At 39.7% G+C, this 12,872-nt stretch overlaps 1 protein-coding gene across 1 annotated transcript in view; it reads left to right on the forward strand.

Moving 5' to 3' along the window:
• Positions 1–12,664, forward strand: part of ptpn11b (protein tyrosine phosphatase non-receptor type 11b) — a 57,712-nt gene extending 45,048 nt beyond the window's left edge. The window contains exons 12-14 of the mRNA XM_048614869.1: positions 1,221–1,372; positions 5,809–5,906; positions 9,981–12,664. Coding sequence (XP_048470826.1) covers positions 1,221–1,372; positions 5,809–5,906; positions 9,981–10,065 — 335 coding nt within the window. The 3' untranslated portion in view covers positions 10,066–12,664. The remainder of the gene's footprint in view (positions 1–1,220; positions 1,373–5,808; positions 5,907–9,980) is intronic.
• The last annotated feature ends 208 nt before the right edge of the window (positions 12,665–12,872 follow it).

Below are 12,872 nucleotides of genomic sequence, written 5' to 3' on the forward strand. Positions count from 1 at the left end.
CCTTTCTAAATGTGTTTTCTTAAAATATTATTTGCTTGCATGTTTAATGTCAGAAATTAGAGTCTGTGCCTGGCAATATGCAGAATCTTGCAGTTCAGTGCACACAAAGAACTAGATGGTAGCCTGAGAAAAAGGCATTGTAAAAGAACTTGCAAATAAAACAGATTTTACGAAAGCCATGCGTAAAATCATACTGTGCATGCATGTAAGAAAATGAATACATTCTATATCTTCTAAGAGCATTTTTTTAAACCAGTAACTAGAAAGACTTGACAGCACCAGAGAGAAATGCCTTGGGTTATGGAGGGAATGGGAGGAGAGAAAGAAAGAGCAGGAGGAGGTCCAAGTTGATGTCTGCTCAACCATAAAGAAAAAGGCAAACACATGTAAAGACATGGTGAAAGGGGACAGATTGGAAAAGGACCTGACGGTAATGTTTTCACACAGAAGGTAGTGCATGTATGAAATGAGCTGCCTAAGGGAGTGGCAGACACAGGTACAATTACAATAACAATATTTGGAAGGCACCTGGATAAGTACATGAATAGGAAGGGTTTCGACAGATATAAGCCAAATGGTGGCAAATGGGACTAGGTCGGATTGGGATGTCTGGTCGGTGCGGACAAGCTGGACTGAAGGCTCTGTTTCCATGCTTATAACTCTGACTCCGTATGAGGTTTGTGGAACTGTGCTCAGTTAAGGGAACAAGAACTTGAGACACTTTTTATATTTGACACAGCTTCAGTTTTGGTTCTGGATACGCAGTGCCCGTACATCACTTCCACACACATTGTGGAAACAGTTTTGTAATTATCCCAACAGCAAAATCATGAATTGTTCACTTTACTAACATAAAAATATGTAATTCTCCTGCTACCAAACTACAAAATTGCCAAATGTAAAAGCACCTCCTAGACTGCCTTAGCATCATCCGCTGCATTTTAGATCTCAATAAGAAGTATTCAATAATCAATAACACGAAGTCTGGAAATACATATCTAGGAAGAGAATTCAGCTGTTTTGATTTTCTACTGAAGTTATGACTGTTTTTTAGGAGTACTGCCTTTGAAATTTCAGATGTTAATTTCAAAATCTGATTAGAACAAGCATACAACGTTAGACAGAAGTTCTACAACAGTTATGTTCAAGCTCAAAACATGTTTTATAAGCCTTTATTCAAGACTTGTTCAGTGACCTTCATTCTGTTTCCCCTTCTGTAGGTTTGGACTGTGATATTGACATCCCTAAAACGATTCAAATGGTACGAAAACAAAGATCAGGCATGGTACAGACAGAGGCTCAGTATAAATTCATATATATGGCTGTACAACAGTATATTGAGACAGTTCAAAAAAGACTACAGGAGGAACAGGTAATTATATCACTAACCAATTTGAGAAAATTTTATTACTTTCAGTAGAAAAGACTAAGTCCTTTTTTGCTGATTAGTAAACCTTTAGAACCAATTCATGTCTTTAAAATAAACAGGGAGAACTTTTTTTGGCATACTGACAAAAAAGACTGGTATTCAAAGTATTTTACTTTATATCTACCAAATTTTTAATGCGCAAACTTAATTTTGAGCAAGAATGGATCAGCTGAGATTTCCTAAATCCTATAATATTTGTGTTGTCTAAAATTAGATTAATTTTATTAACTTTCTTTCCATTCAAAACACACACTGGTGTATTTTCTAACTTGGTTCTTTAAATACTTCAGTACCATCTGCACACTACAGTAGCAATAAACTCAGTTGTGTCAATGGATGTGTCATTTTGATCAGAGCTAGTCTTACTGTATGCTTGTGTTAGCTGCCCTTAGGCAAAAGTCAGGTTTAAACCTGCTTTGAAACATAACTTGGGCATGATGCATTTTTTGTGAAATGTGCAATTACTACCCTAAGCATGGCATAACCTTCCACTAGCTGTAATCATGTGGTGTACCACCAAAATCAAATAAAATTTTTCACTATTTCAAATTTCTTTAAAAAACTGGTTACTAAGGTGTATTTAGCTATGAAGGTCTTTGAGGAAAAATGTAAAAATAGTCGCAAGGAGAAGAGTAAACCGCTTACCTTGTAAAGCCAGTATAAGAATTGACAAACACAGAATTCATGTCAATTTATTTCTTCTTGCAGATAAGGTGGGCATTGTTTATGATCATTGATTGTTCATTTTAACTGTGCTTGAGATATAGTTAAATGGCTTGCTAGGTAACTTCAATGGGCAGTTAAAAGTTAACCACATTGCTTTGGTATGGAGACTCACGTAGGCCAGACCTGGTAGGGGTGATAGTATCTACCTCCCCTGCCCTGCCAAAGGACATTAGTGAAGCAGATTTCTGTGGTAGTCTGAGAGCTTCAGAATCATCGATGTTGCTGCTAGCTTTTTATTTCAGATTCATTTAAGTATGTCATGAAGGGATTTAAACTCAGGATGACAGTTAATGGAGGTGATTGGGATCTCATGAAAGCTGCAGGTCTCCCCTCGTAGATAGGATAGCTTAATTCTGCAAGATCTTTTCAGGGTTTGCTCATCATGCTTCCTGCATGGTGAGACCCTAAATCGATACCTTGTTCTCCCTCCTATCTTCAAAACGATGAACGTTTTGGAGCCTTCTTCAGATTTTGGAGAAAAACCATGGAGAAAGAGTTATTGTTACCAAAGCAGCATGAAAGAAACTACCAGAAATAGAGGAGGAGAGGAAACCGTAGCAGGAAATTTTTGAGGGATCCTGCCTAGAAAGAACATTCTCCAAGATCTGCTTGTTTCGGGTAATAAGCTCTTTTAACTTACAGAGCAGTGTTGCCTGATAGACAGACATGGGACGCCAATTCGCATTTTAAGACTCAAACTGGGCAGCACATACCCCATGGCAAATGAGATCCATGCCAGCCCTCCCTTTCTTCTATACCTGGAAATTAACCAAATTGCCCAATGATTAAAATGGGCCAGAGATCTGGTACAATTATTTATGTCACAGTCTACTGAATAGACATTGATATGTGTTTGCATAAATAATGTCACCAAAGCCACAGATTCCATTCAGCTTTTACTGCTCAGGCTGTTTAGTCTGCCTATTAGATGTCTGCGGCTAGTATATAAATAAAAGCCCAGATCTTGGGGGGGAAAAAGATTGCAAATTGTCTCCGTTTTGTTCAGCAATACTTTAAGTGTTCACGTTGTTCTTCATTTGACCCAACTGGTAACTGCAATGTTTATTTGCAGTCAGGAGACACGCGGCTCACCAGAAATGTTTTGAAATAGCACTCAGATTAATGTGCGAATACATGAGCAAATCTAGCAAGTAGACAAAAAGTGCCTTTTGTTCTTCAGGTTGAGTAAAACTTCTGTTATAAGACAGAGGAGGACAAACTCATTCTTGGTTTGCCAAATTTTTTGGAATAACCATTCTACGTTGGGCACAAAATATTGTCACAGTTTTCAGAGTGCACTGGCTACCAACTGTTAATCTGGTGAAATCCAGCTGCGCAGGGAGCCAGACTGAAGTGAGTGTTACACGTCCTCCATATGCAAAGGCCTTACGGTCTTCAATCATGCATTTCAATATGTATCACCCATGTCATGCCAGATCTCTTCCCCTGGAGTGTCCTCTCACTCACTGTAAACAAATTCCATTGGAGATCTTTTTAGTATATCTAAAACTAGTAACTTTTCCCTGTCACGTTACTTTTGGACTTCACACTTTTTTGCTTATAAAAATTATTTGCTGCTGAATGTTTTGTAAACAATCATAGGTTTCTTGCTTGTTCAGGAATTACCTACCAATCAAGTAGAAAACAGAAATGATGTTCAATCAATTAGCACTTATACTGTGGTAGAAGTAGAGTTTTTCTGACTAAATTTGAACCAAGAAGTAGAAATACCTGGTCAAAGGCTCTCTGGTCAATCATAGCCCCAAAGATAGTACAAAAGGAGGAAAAATGTATCTTTATTATTAAATTTTTATTTACAAATAGTAATAGCTCAATGGAAACCGATTTATTTTGTACACACTAAATTAATCAAATTTTTCAAATTAATTGAAAACAAAAACCATATCTGCAGAACATAATCCCAAACTAAACTAGTTCCACCTGTCAGGTCCTGGCCCGTATTCCCCCACCCCCCCCACCGCGCGCCCGAACCTGTCCTATTAATGTACTTATCCAAATGTGTTTTAAACATTTTAAACACCCACATCCACCACTTCCTCGGGAAGTTCATTCTCTACGCGAACCACCCTCTGTTTTTTTAAAAAAAAAAAAAAAATTTGCTCTTCATGTCTTTTTTAAATCTCTCTCCTCTCACCTTTAAAACGTGCCCCCTAGTCTTGCAATCCCCCATCCTAGGGAAAAGACACCTATCATTAACCTTATCTATACCCCTCGTGATTTTATAAACTTCTGTAAGGTCACCTCTCAACCTCCTACACTCGAGTGAAAAAAGTCCCAGCCGATCCAGCATTTCTTTTATAACTCCAACCTTCCATACCCGGCAACATCCTGGTAAAACTCTTCTGAACTCTCTCCAGCTTAATCATCTCCTTCCTATAAGTAGGCAACCACAACTGGACACAGTACTCCAGAAGATCTTCAATCCAGCAGAGTTATCATAGTATAAGATCACCTCATGAAGCCAAGCCACAGCTTCTTTTTACAGCACTAACATTCAAGTAAGTGAGGAATTAGTATGTCCCAAAGCCTTGTTGAGAAGCTGTGGAGAGAAGTTAACTAGGTGGCTTGGGATAGGCTGGTAAGGTCAAGGTTGGGGGGTGGTTGGGGGAGGTTGCGGGGGGCAAACAAAGATGTTGTGGTTCAGGGACGAGCAAGGATGTTGTGGGAGTACATGAGTTTTAGAGAGGGTTTGTTTTAGAGTTACAAGAGTAATTCTTTTCTGGGTAACTATTCAGGCAAGTAAGTTGGACCCGCCAAAGCTTCTAACTCTGAATTAGAGACTTCTTATTATTGCCCATCAGAAATTTAAACTTTCTGAGCAATTCACAGGTAGTCAGCATGTCTGAACTATTGAGAGATCTTTTAGCATATCGTTCAGCATACTTTGGTATTTCCTAACCAGAAGATCTGGGCCATGTTACCAGTTTTGAAGGCAGGAGTGGCCCCAAGTACAGGGTTTAGATCTTTTTGGCAAAAATTCAGGTGTCAACATATGCATGAGTTATCTGTAAAATTCATAATCTTTTGTCCCAAAAATCAGAGGTCAACTTTTACGTGAGATCAACCATTACTAGAGACAGATAGCAATAACAATCTTTTCTTTAAGAAACATGACTGTTAAGTTTTACTTCATGAGCCTTAGATTTTGTCAATGGCTAACTGATCTGTGAAGAATTTTTTTCTGATCCAAGCTGCCCTATTTAGGATATTTCAGAAGTTAACCTGTTCCTTGACTGTCAGGCAACTTTTACACACCCCACCCGTACACAGCTATTTAGTTTCATTGTCTGCTTAAAGCCGTGAGAGGAAATTTGTTAAGCACCCAGGAATAAGGACATTTAAGTAATGTCCTTTTAGGTCAAGACATTTACCAATCTCATCTGGTCCAGCATACATGTGACTATAGACTCATCAATATGGTCAGTTCTTAACTGCCCTCTGAAATCACCAAACCACATCTGATGAAAGCATAAATAGAAAAAAAGTAACCAAACCTTTCGGGGTGAACTAAACAAAAGAGAATGTATCCTTTAAAATGAAAGCAATTAGTACCGAAATGTCTGGTAAAAAATTTGTAAATATATGGCAACACTACTGATGACTTTTAAGCATTTGAATATTGTTTCTCCCAGAAAAACAAAACAAAGGAACGAGAGTATTCAAATATCCACTATCTTACGGACAAAGCAAAAAACAAAAGATACGCTGCCCCATCTCGAGTTTTTTCCACGTAAGTAATTTTGTTTTTGGTACATTGAAGAGATCCTGTTAGAGCATTTTACATATTGTAGCTTGCATTTTCCACTAAATTTCACATTTGTACAGGACAGTTCGATTGAAAGTCACATTAGCACAAAACAATTTGCTGTCTCCACCACCAACGCTCAGCAGAAGTGTGTACCACAAAACGTACCAAAGAAATTTACCAAGGCTCCTTAGACAGCAACATCCAAACCCATGACCAGTACCATTTAAAAGGACAAATGCATGGGAACACCATTACATGCAAGTTTACCTCCAAATCACTCACCATCCTGACTTGGAAATATTACAGTTCTTCAGTGTTGAGTCAAAATCTTTGAACTCCTGGAATGAATTGAATTAGCTTGATTGTCGCACGTACTCCAATGAATACAGTGAAAAGTTTACAAGTCGCCACATTACAGTGCCATCTTGGGTATAAAGGTACCTAGGTACAGATTCTTAAGAACAAATTCTTAGGAAAAATAAAATTGAAAAGAAATGACATGTCCAGCATTACAGATCATAGGAATAATTAGAAAAATAAAGAAAAAGAAAGTTCAGAATAACAGTCTTTCCAGCCCAGTCCACACCAGCACCTAGCATCTAGTAACTGAAAGAGAGACTTCCACCACCTCACCACTGCACGCGCCGGACCCACCAACGTAGGAGTTGGCAAATTTTACGCATGATCTCATTGCCACTGGGCCCACCTCATTGATGACGTTGATCCCACATTCGCTCCGCTGCTGCCACCACCTCACCAATAACCAGAAGTCCCTACTCTGGGGCTATCGTGACTGCAACTAGTAGTCCCTGGCTCCACTGCTGCCTTGACATCAGGACACCCTGCTCTGAGCATATGCTACCGCCAATGCCACACCAGCACCAGGGGGTCCCTGCTCTGGGCCTACTGCCACCAGGAATCCCCGGCTCCGCTGCCAGGCCGCCACCATGCCGAGTCCCGCCTTGGCTACGGATGTCACATTGCCGGCACTGCCATCTTGAAAATTCCACTGCTGTGCTCGATCACTGGAGTTGCTACTACCGTCGGCCCTGAACTCCGGGAAGATGTCCTTGCAGCCCCGTCACTGTCTCCAGTCGCCAGGAGAAGCTGTGTCCGCCACTCCGCAAGCGGCTCTCTCTTGCAGCCACACCGATGCGCCACAGAAAAGAGTAAATAAGAAAAACAGGAGAAGCAAAAGAAAAGAGAAAAAACAGATGAGCCCCAGGAAAGAGCTCTCACGCAGCCCTGCTAATCCGTCGCCACCTTGAACTTGTATCAGTGTTGGCCTGGCTAGCAACAGCCACATCCCATGAATGAATAAAACAAAAATGTGGAGTTCAGGTGCAGATTACGTCTAACAGAAATCAAGTCTCTGATCATTTATGCCACCGTAAGATACGTTGTCATGCAGTTGATCCCACCTGCAGAACTGGCCATACCTCACTCAGATTACACTAGTTGGCATGTGTTAAAAGCTTTTGTAAGTAGGTTTTTATTAACTTAGAAATGGACTGGTGTGTGTCACTACTGGTAGCAAATGGTTCACTGTTTTCTTTAAGTCATTTCAGTCATTTAGGATCAACTTAATCACAACGTTTTAAAAAAAATTTATTTTTCATGATCAACCCAGCTTCAGCTGTATTAATCAAAATCCACTTAGCATTTAATCAATAAATATTTTTAAAACTTATTTTAAATTAAGTTCTAAGATATTACCCAATTTGTGTTGAGTTACCACAGATTTTGCATTTGGCAATATGGAAATTGGGAATAATTGAGGAAAAGGTGCTCTTTATTTCTAGCCCAGTTGTTTGCAAAATTTTAACTTGGATTGCAAATTGCATCCAAAGTAAAACCTACCCAGTGGCCTGGGAAGTACTGTAGGACGTCCTCTATAACCACTGTTTAATAGAGGATTCAAACAGATTACCAGCTCCTACAAAGTGTAGACTTCTGAATTTATATCAACTTTTGTACAGTAATGTCACTCAGTGTGAGATCCAGGATTTAGATTTTATTCTTTGGCAGGACTGCATGATGACATTTTAATGGGAATTGAACAGTATATTGCTGCTGAGACCAATGCAACAGAAAGTGAAGCGATAAAATGAAGTGGAACATACCGCCGATTTGTTGGGCATGTAAGGAGAAAGCTGATTGTGAATTCAGTTGGCTGTTCAACTGATTTCATGGCTATCACAAAAAAAATCAAAGAAAATTAGAGCTGGAATAGTTAACCGTGATCTGCCGTTCAGTAAGGCCATATCTGATTTGATTGTGGCCTTGCCTCTACTTTCTTACCTGGCACTCCTCCTAACACTTGACAAACATCTGCGCAATGAGCAGGTGTGCAAATGACTGTTCACAGATGTGTTCACTAACACAAAGGTCCCCCACTAGCATCATTTAAAGGGCCTGGCATCCAGGTGAAATGCTCTTATCTGACCTCTGCAGCAAAATTAATGCAAGTGCTGTGGCTTGCTTTTACAAGTTTTGTGGTGAGCTACTGCCCTTATGCAGGGAAGCTAGAGGACCATATGCTGCACGAGAAAGATGGTTATTTTTTAAGTTGCTCGTAAGATGTGAGCATTGCTGGCTAACCCAGCATTTATTGCCCTTCCTTAATTGCATTTGAAAAGGTGATAGTGAGCCGCTGCCTTGAAGCACCGCAATCCATGGTGTAGGAATGCCTACTGTGCTGTTATTAAAGGAGTTCCAGGATTTTTACTTTGCAGCAATAGCAAAGTGAAGGAAAAGCAATATAGTTCTGAGTCATATGGTGTGTAGCTTGGAGAACTTAATGTGATTGCAGCAACTCTAGACCTGCAATGTGTCCAGCAAATAGAGCAGGAGCGACCGAGAAGGGAAGGAAGTTCTGTGAAGAGGGAAGTGGAGGGTGGCCTACCCACTAAAGGATTTTCCAGCATGCTTTCTCACCTTCACCTAAAACCCCAAGAATACTGCCCGAGGTAACTCAAGTTCAACATTGAGGTGGTCATAGAATTGTGCTAATATGAAACAAAGGAAATGGATGCTGGATCTGAACCAAACAAAAAACAGAATTTGCTGGAGAAACCTGGGTCTGGCAGCATCTGTGAAGAGAAAACAGAGCCAACGTTCGAGTCCAGTGACCCTTCTTCAGAACTGTATTGCTGCCTTCAGCACAAGAATGAGGTCAGAGCTGCCAGTGGCCACAAAAATCACTGGCATTCAACGTTATATGTCTGGATCTATCCAAGCTGGGAAAAGTGATCAATCCAACAATCCATCTGCATGTTTGTGTGTGGAGAGGTGAATAAGTTGTTGGCGTCAGTAGAGAGAAGCCATTGAGAGGACCAGTGGCTTTGCTAGGTTAGGATTCCTAATGTTTCAGGTGACATTGACAACGTGCACTTGGCTCTGCTGAAAAATTTGCGATGGAGAGAGCTATAGGAACTGTTAGGGCCACTCTCAAGCCATGTGTAGTTGATACATGATCACACGTAAAGTGCTTAAACAGGAGGGACCCCCTCAGGCTGGAAAAAGCCTCACCTGTGGCATGGTTGCCTCTTGCCTCTGGTAAAATTCAAGAGGAAATCGGTAGGTGACATTCACCGTATTGCCACCACCTTCGTGTAGCAAACATTTATCTTTCTGGATGTGAGTGTATTATATTACAGAATCCAGCATTTCTCAAATGCAAGCACCTTTTTTAAAAAAAAAACTTGATCTGAAGTTTTCATGTCATTTACCTTGCTCATTGCTTACAAAATGTGTAATAGTTTATTTGATGCGGAGGTGCCGGTGTTAGACTGGGGTGGACAAAGTCAGAAGTCACATGACACCAGGTTATTATCCGACAGGTTTATTTGAAATCACAAGCTTTCGGAGCAGTACTTCATTGAATCATTCAATTATGGGACCACACCTACAAGGAAATGTGCTGTCACTGTCAAGTATACAGAGGATGCAAATGATTTACAAACCCTCTGTCGTCTTGTGTTGAGCAATTTATGGATACATTTGTGTGACGTTGCAAAATTTAAAAATCCTTATTGTTATTCTCCTTTCGTAAAGGTTGAAAGAAGAACCATCCTGTCTGTATGAAAATTTAAACATCAAAAGTACCAAATCGTCAGGGAGTAGCAACACCAAGAGATAAAAGCACCAAGGGTAGAGAGGTTGTATGTATAATAAGCACATTAACAATACACATTAACAGTACACATTACTTAAAAACTCTGTTTATAATGCACATACAAAATAGTAACATATGAAAATACAGGTGCAAGTGTTATCATGTACATTGTTGTGAAATGTTCCTTGTTGAAGTGCATTCATGTTTTGGATGCTTTCTTCTCACCTGAGCACCCTATCACCCCAACTTCTCTTATCTTAGGCGTTACTACGATGGACCTCACCTTGTTCTTTTTTAGTAATTCCTTCACAGTACCCTTCCCTTCTGTGTTGCATTATACCCAGCTATATCTCCCTGCCTTAACAGCAATATTTTCTTGCTGAATTCCAGTGTTGCCTGTATTAGGTTTCCTCCATGACCTCCGGATCTGGGTGGTACTCTGTTATTCAGCACCGGTTACTCCTAGCGGTCTCCAACTCTGCTTCTTTTCTCACTCCTAACATTTATGCAGCTACCTGCCATTCTCTCTAATGGCCAATTTCTCCAGATCTCTCCTGATCCTTTCTCTCGTTTTGATACACACCAACTAACTCTGGCACTAATCTCCTTCCCCAACCTGATCCAGTGGGCCAATAATTATTCATCCATCTGCATTGATGTGTAGAATGTCTGTTCCCTCAAACAAGGGTCTCCCCAACTCATGGCTGGAGGTGACCTCCAGAAGTGGAGGTCCGTGTATTGGCGCATGATCACATAGCTTAGAGGGGACATTGCTGATAACTCTTACCCTCTTATGGCTCCCTGCCTGATTTAGTCCACCATCCAAACCACAGTAGACAGCAGGACTCGGATTGTATCACGTCTGTGTCCTTTATGCCCCATGACTTCACTTGTGCAATCCATCGTTACTATTCCTACCGATCCTCATAGATTCGTTTTAAGTTTGTCATTTTCTACAATCCAACCTGTATTCCTCATGCAAATCTCTTCCCCCTGGAGTTCAATTTCTACGCAGAAATGCTCTTTCTTTTCAAGCAAACTTCACCCTTCCACACGCATCATTGTGCTTCATCTGTTCTGAATGAAAGAGTAGACAACAGATAATTAACCTTGCCTTTCATATAAACTGTCCCACACACACTGCCTTCTGGATCTTGCAATTTCACAACTCTTCAAATCTTTACTAACTGGATCATTTCCTCACTCCAAACCTCTGGCTTACATCATCTACCACCCCACCCATCCTCGCTTTACCTTTTCTGCACTTCTCTCAAACACTTGCCTAAAACCACTGTATCTCACTTCCTGAGGGAATATTTTAGAAAACTGTATTCTCCTGTGATTTCAACTTCTGCAGGCACCGTGCCCCTGACCACCACCACCACCACATGTAATATTTCTTTTCCCCATTAGGTTTGTGAAGATAAACAAATACTAAGGATCCCTTTAAAAATTAAGTTATTTTCAGTATCAACTTTTCTGTTATAAATACAAACTACTTTTGCATTTACATTGCAAACTTCGTAGGAAAAATCTGATATTACTAATCACAATGATGAAGGATTGAATCATTATAAGATTTTGCAATGTTTATTTAATACACGTTTCTGCCTTCTAATTTCCCCTGCCCCACCTTTTAAACGTGAGCAGTAACGAGAATGATCCTGTCACCGTAATATCCGATTTTTTTTTTTGCTCTCTCTAGAATTACTTCAGTTTACGTAAAGCTGCTGCCTGCATTTGTAATGAGAATTGCTGCGTCCCAGCTTGCCTCTGGATCTCTATGCAGTGCAATTCTACAAACCAAATCTCTACAGAAAACTGCCTTTTAAAGACTGTTTAATTTATGAACGAGACATTTTTAAAAAATTATACTGTTTTGTTTTGTCAGCTTGTATTTATATATGTACTTTAAGTGCCTCTTCTTGAAATTGATAAATAATGGAGTTTAATTTTAAGATTTCATGACTGTCCAAACAATATGTTGCATGCATTTAGAAAAAAAGCAGAAATATTTGACCTGGAAAACTGTAAGCCCATGCATTTCATCACCTGCTGCACTGCATGTTTTTAAGATGTAAAAAGGTAAATCATCATGACGAAAAGTTAAACTATGACAACCAAATTTTGCAAATGTGTTTTTGTATCTACCTGTAAAACCAAGCTGCGCTGGTGGCACTGCCCAGCTTGACAGCAATTCTGATACTAAAGAAGCCAATCGCCTCAGCAGCAGTACCACCAGCAGGAACCATGTGGTACTGCAACAAGAGGAGTTTTTAAAAAACTGACTACAGTAATTGTTATTCATTGTTTTGCATTGCAATAATATTGTAACAATTTTGTAAATTTTAAAGTTGAGGAACATTTTGAGATTCTGTTATACTTGGATTTGCCCAAGCTTTCACTGGCACAACTCATTGCACATTACAACCTTGATAAAATGGCACTTCCCATATATTGTATTTGAAGTTAGTGGATATATCCACTAGCCAAAGATGAAGGTTTGTATGTTTTTCTTTAAAATTTATGTGTTGATCACGTCATTAATAAGGCATTCAGTGCTGAATGAAGACAATTTTCTTAAAAGGCTTTTTTATATAATAAAAAGATCACTCAAAGCAAATTTACTCCAGTATGATTGGTGGGTTCACTTACAATTTTGATATGCTTTCAGTGTTAATTGCCTAGATGTCAATGGGATGCTGTCGTCCAGCCACCAGTAACCACAATTCACTATGTATGTGTTAATATTGACTATTTATAACAGCACTTGTTAAATTGTACATCGGAACCTGCAGAAATAGCATATTTAGGAAAATGATGAAAGAGGA

This window comes from Rhincodon typus, chromosome 31 (assembly GCF_021869965.1).
Source record: "Rhincodon typus isolate 14 chromosome 31, sRhiTyp1.1, whole genome shotgun sequence".
NCBI lineage: Eukaryota > Metazoa > Chordata > Chondrichthyes > Orectolobiformes > Rhincodontidae > Rhincodon > Rhincodon typus.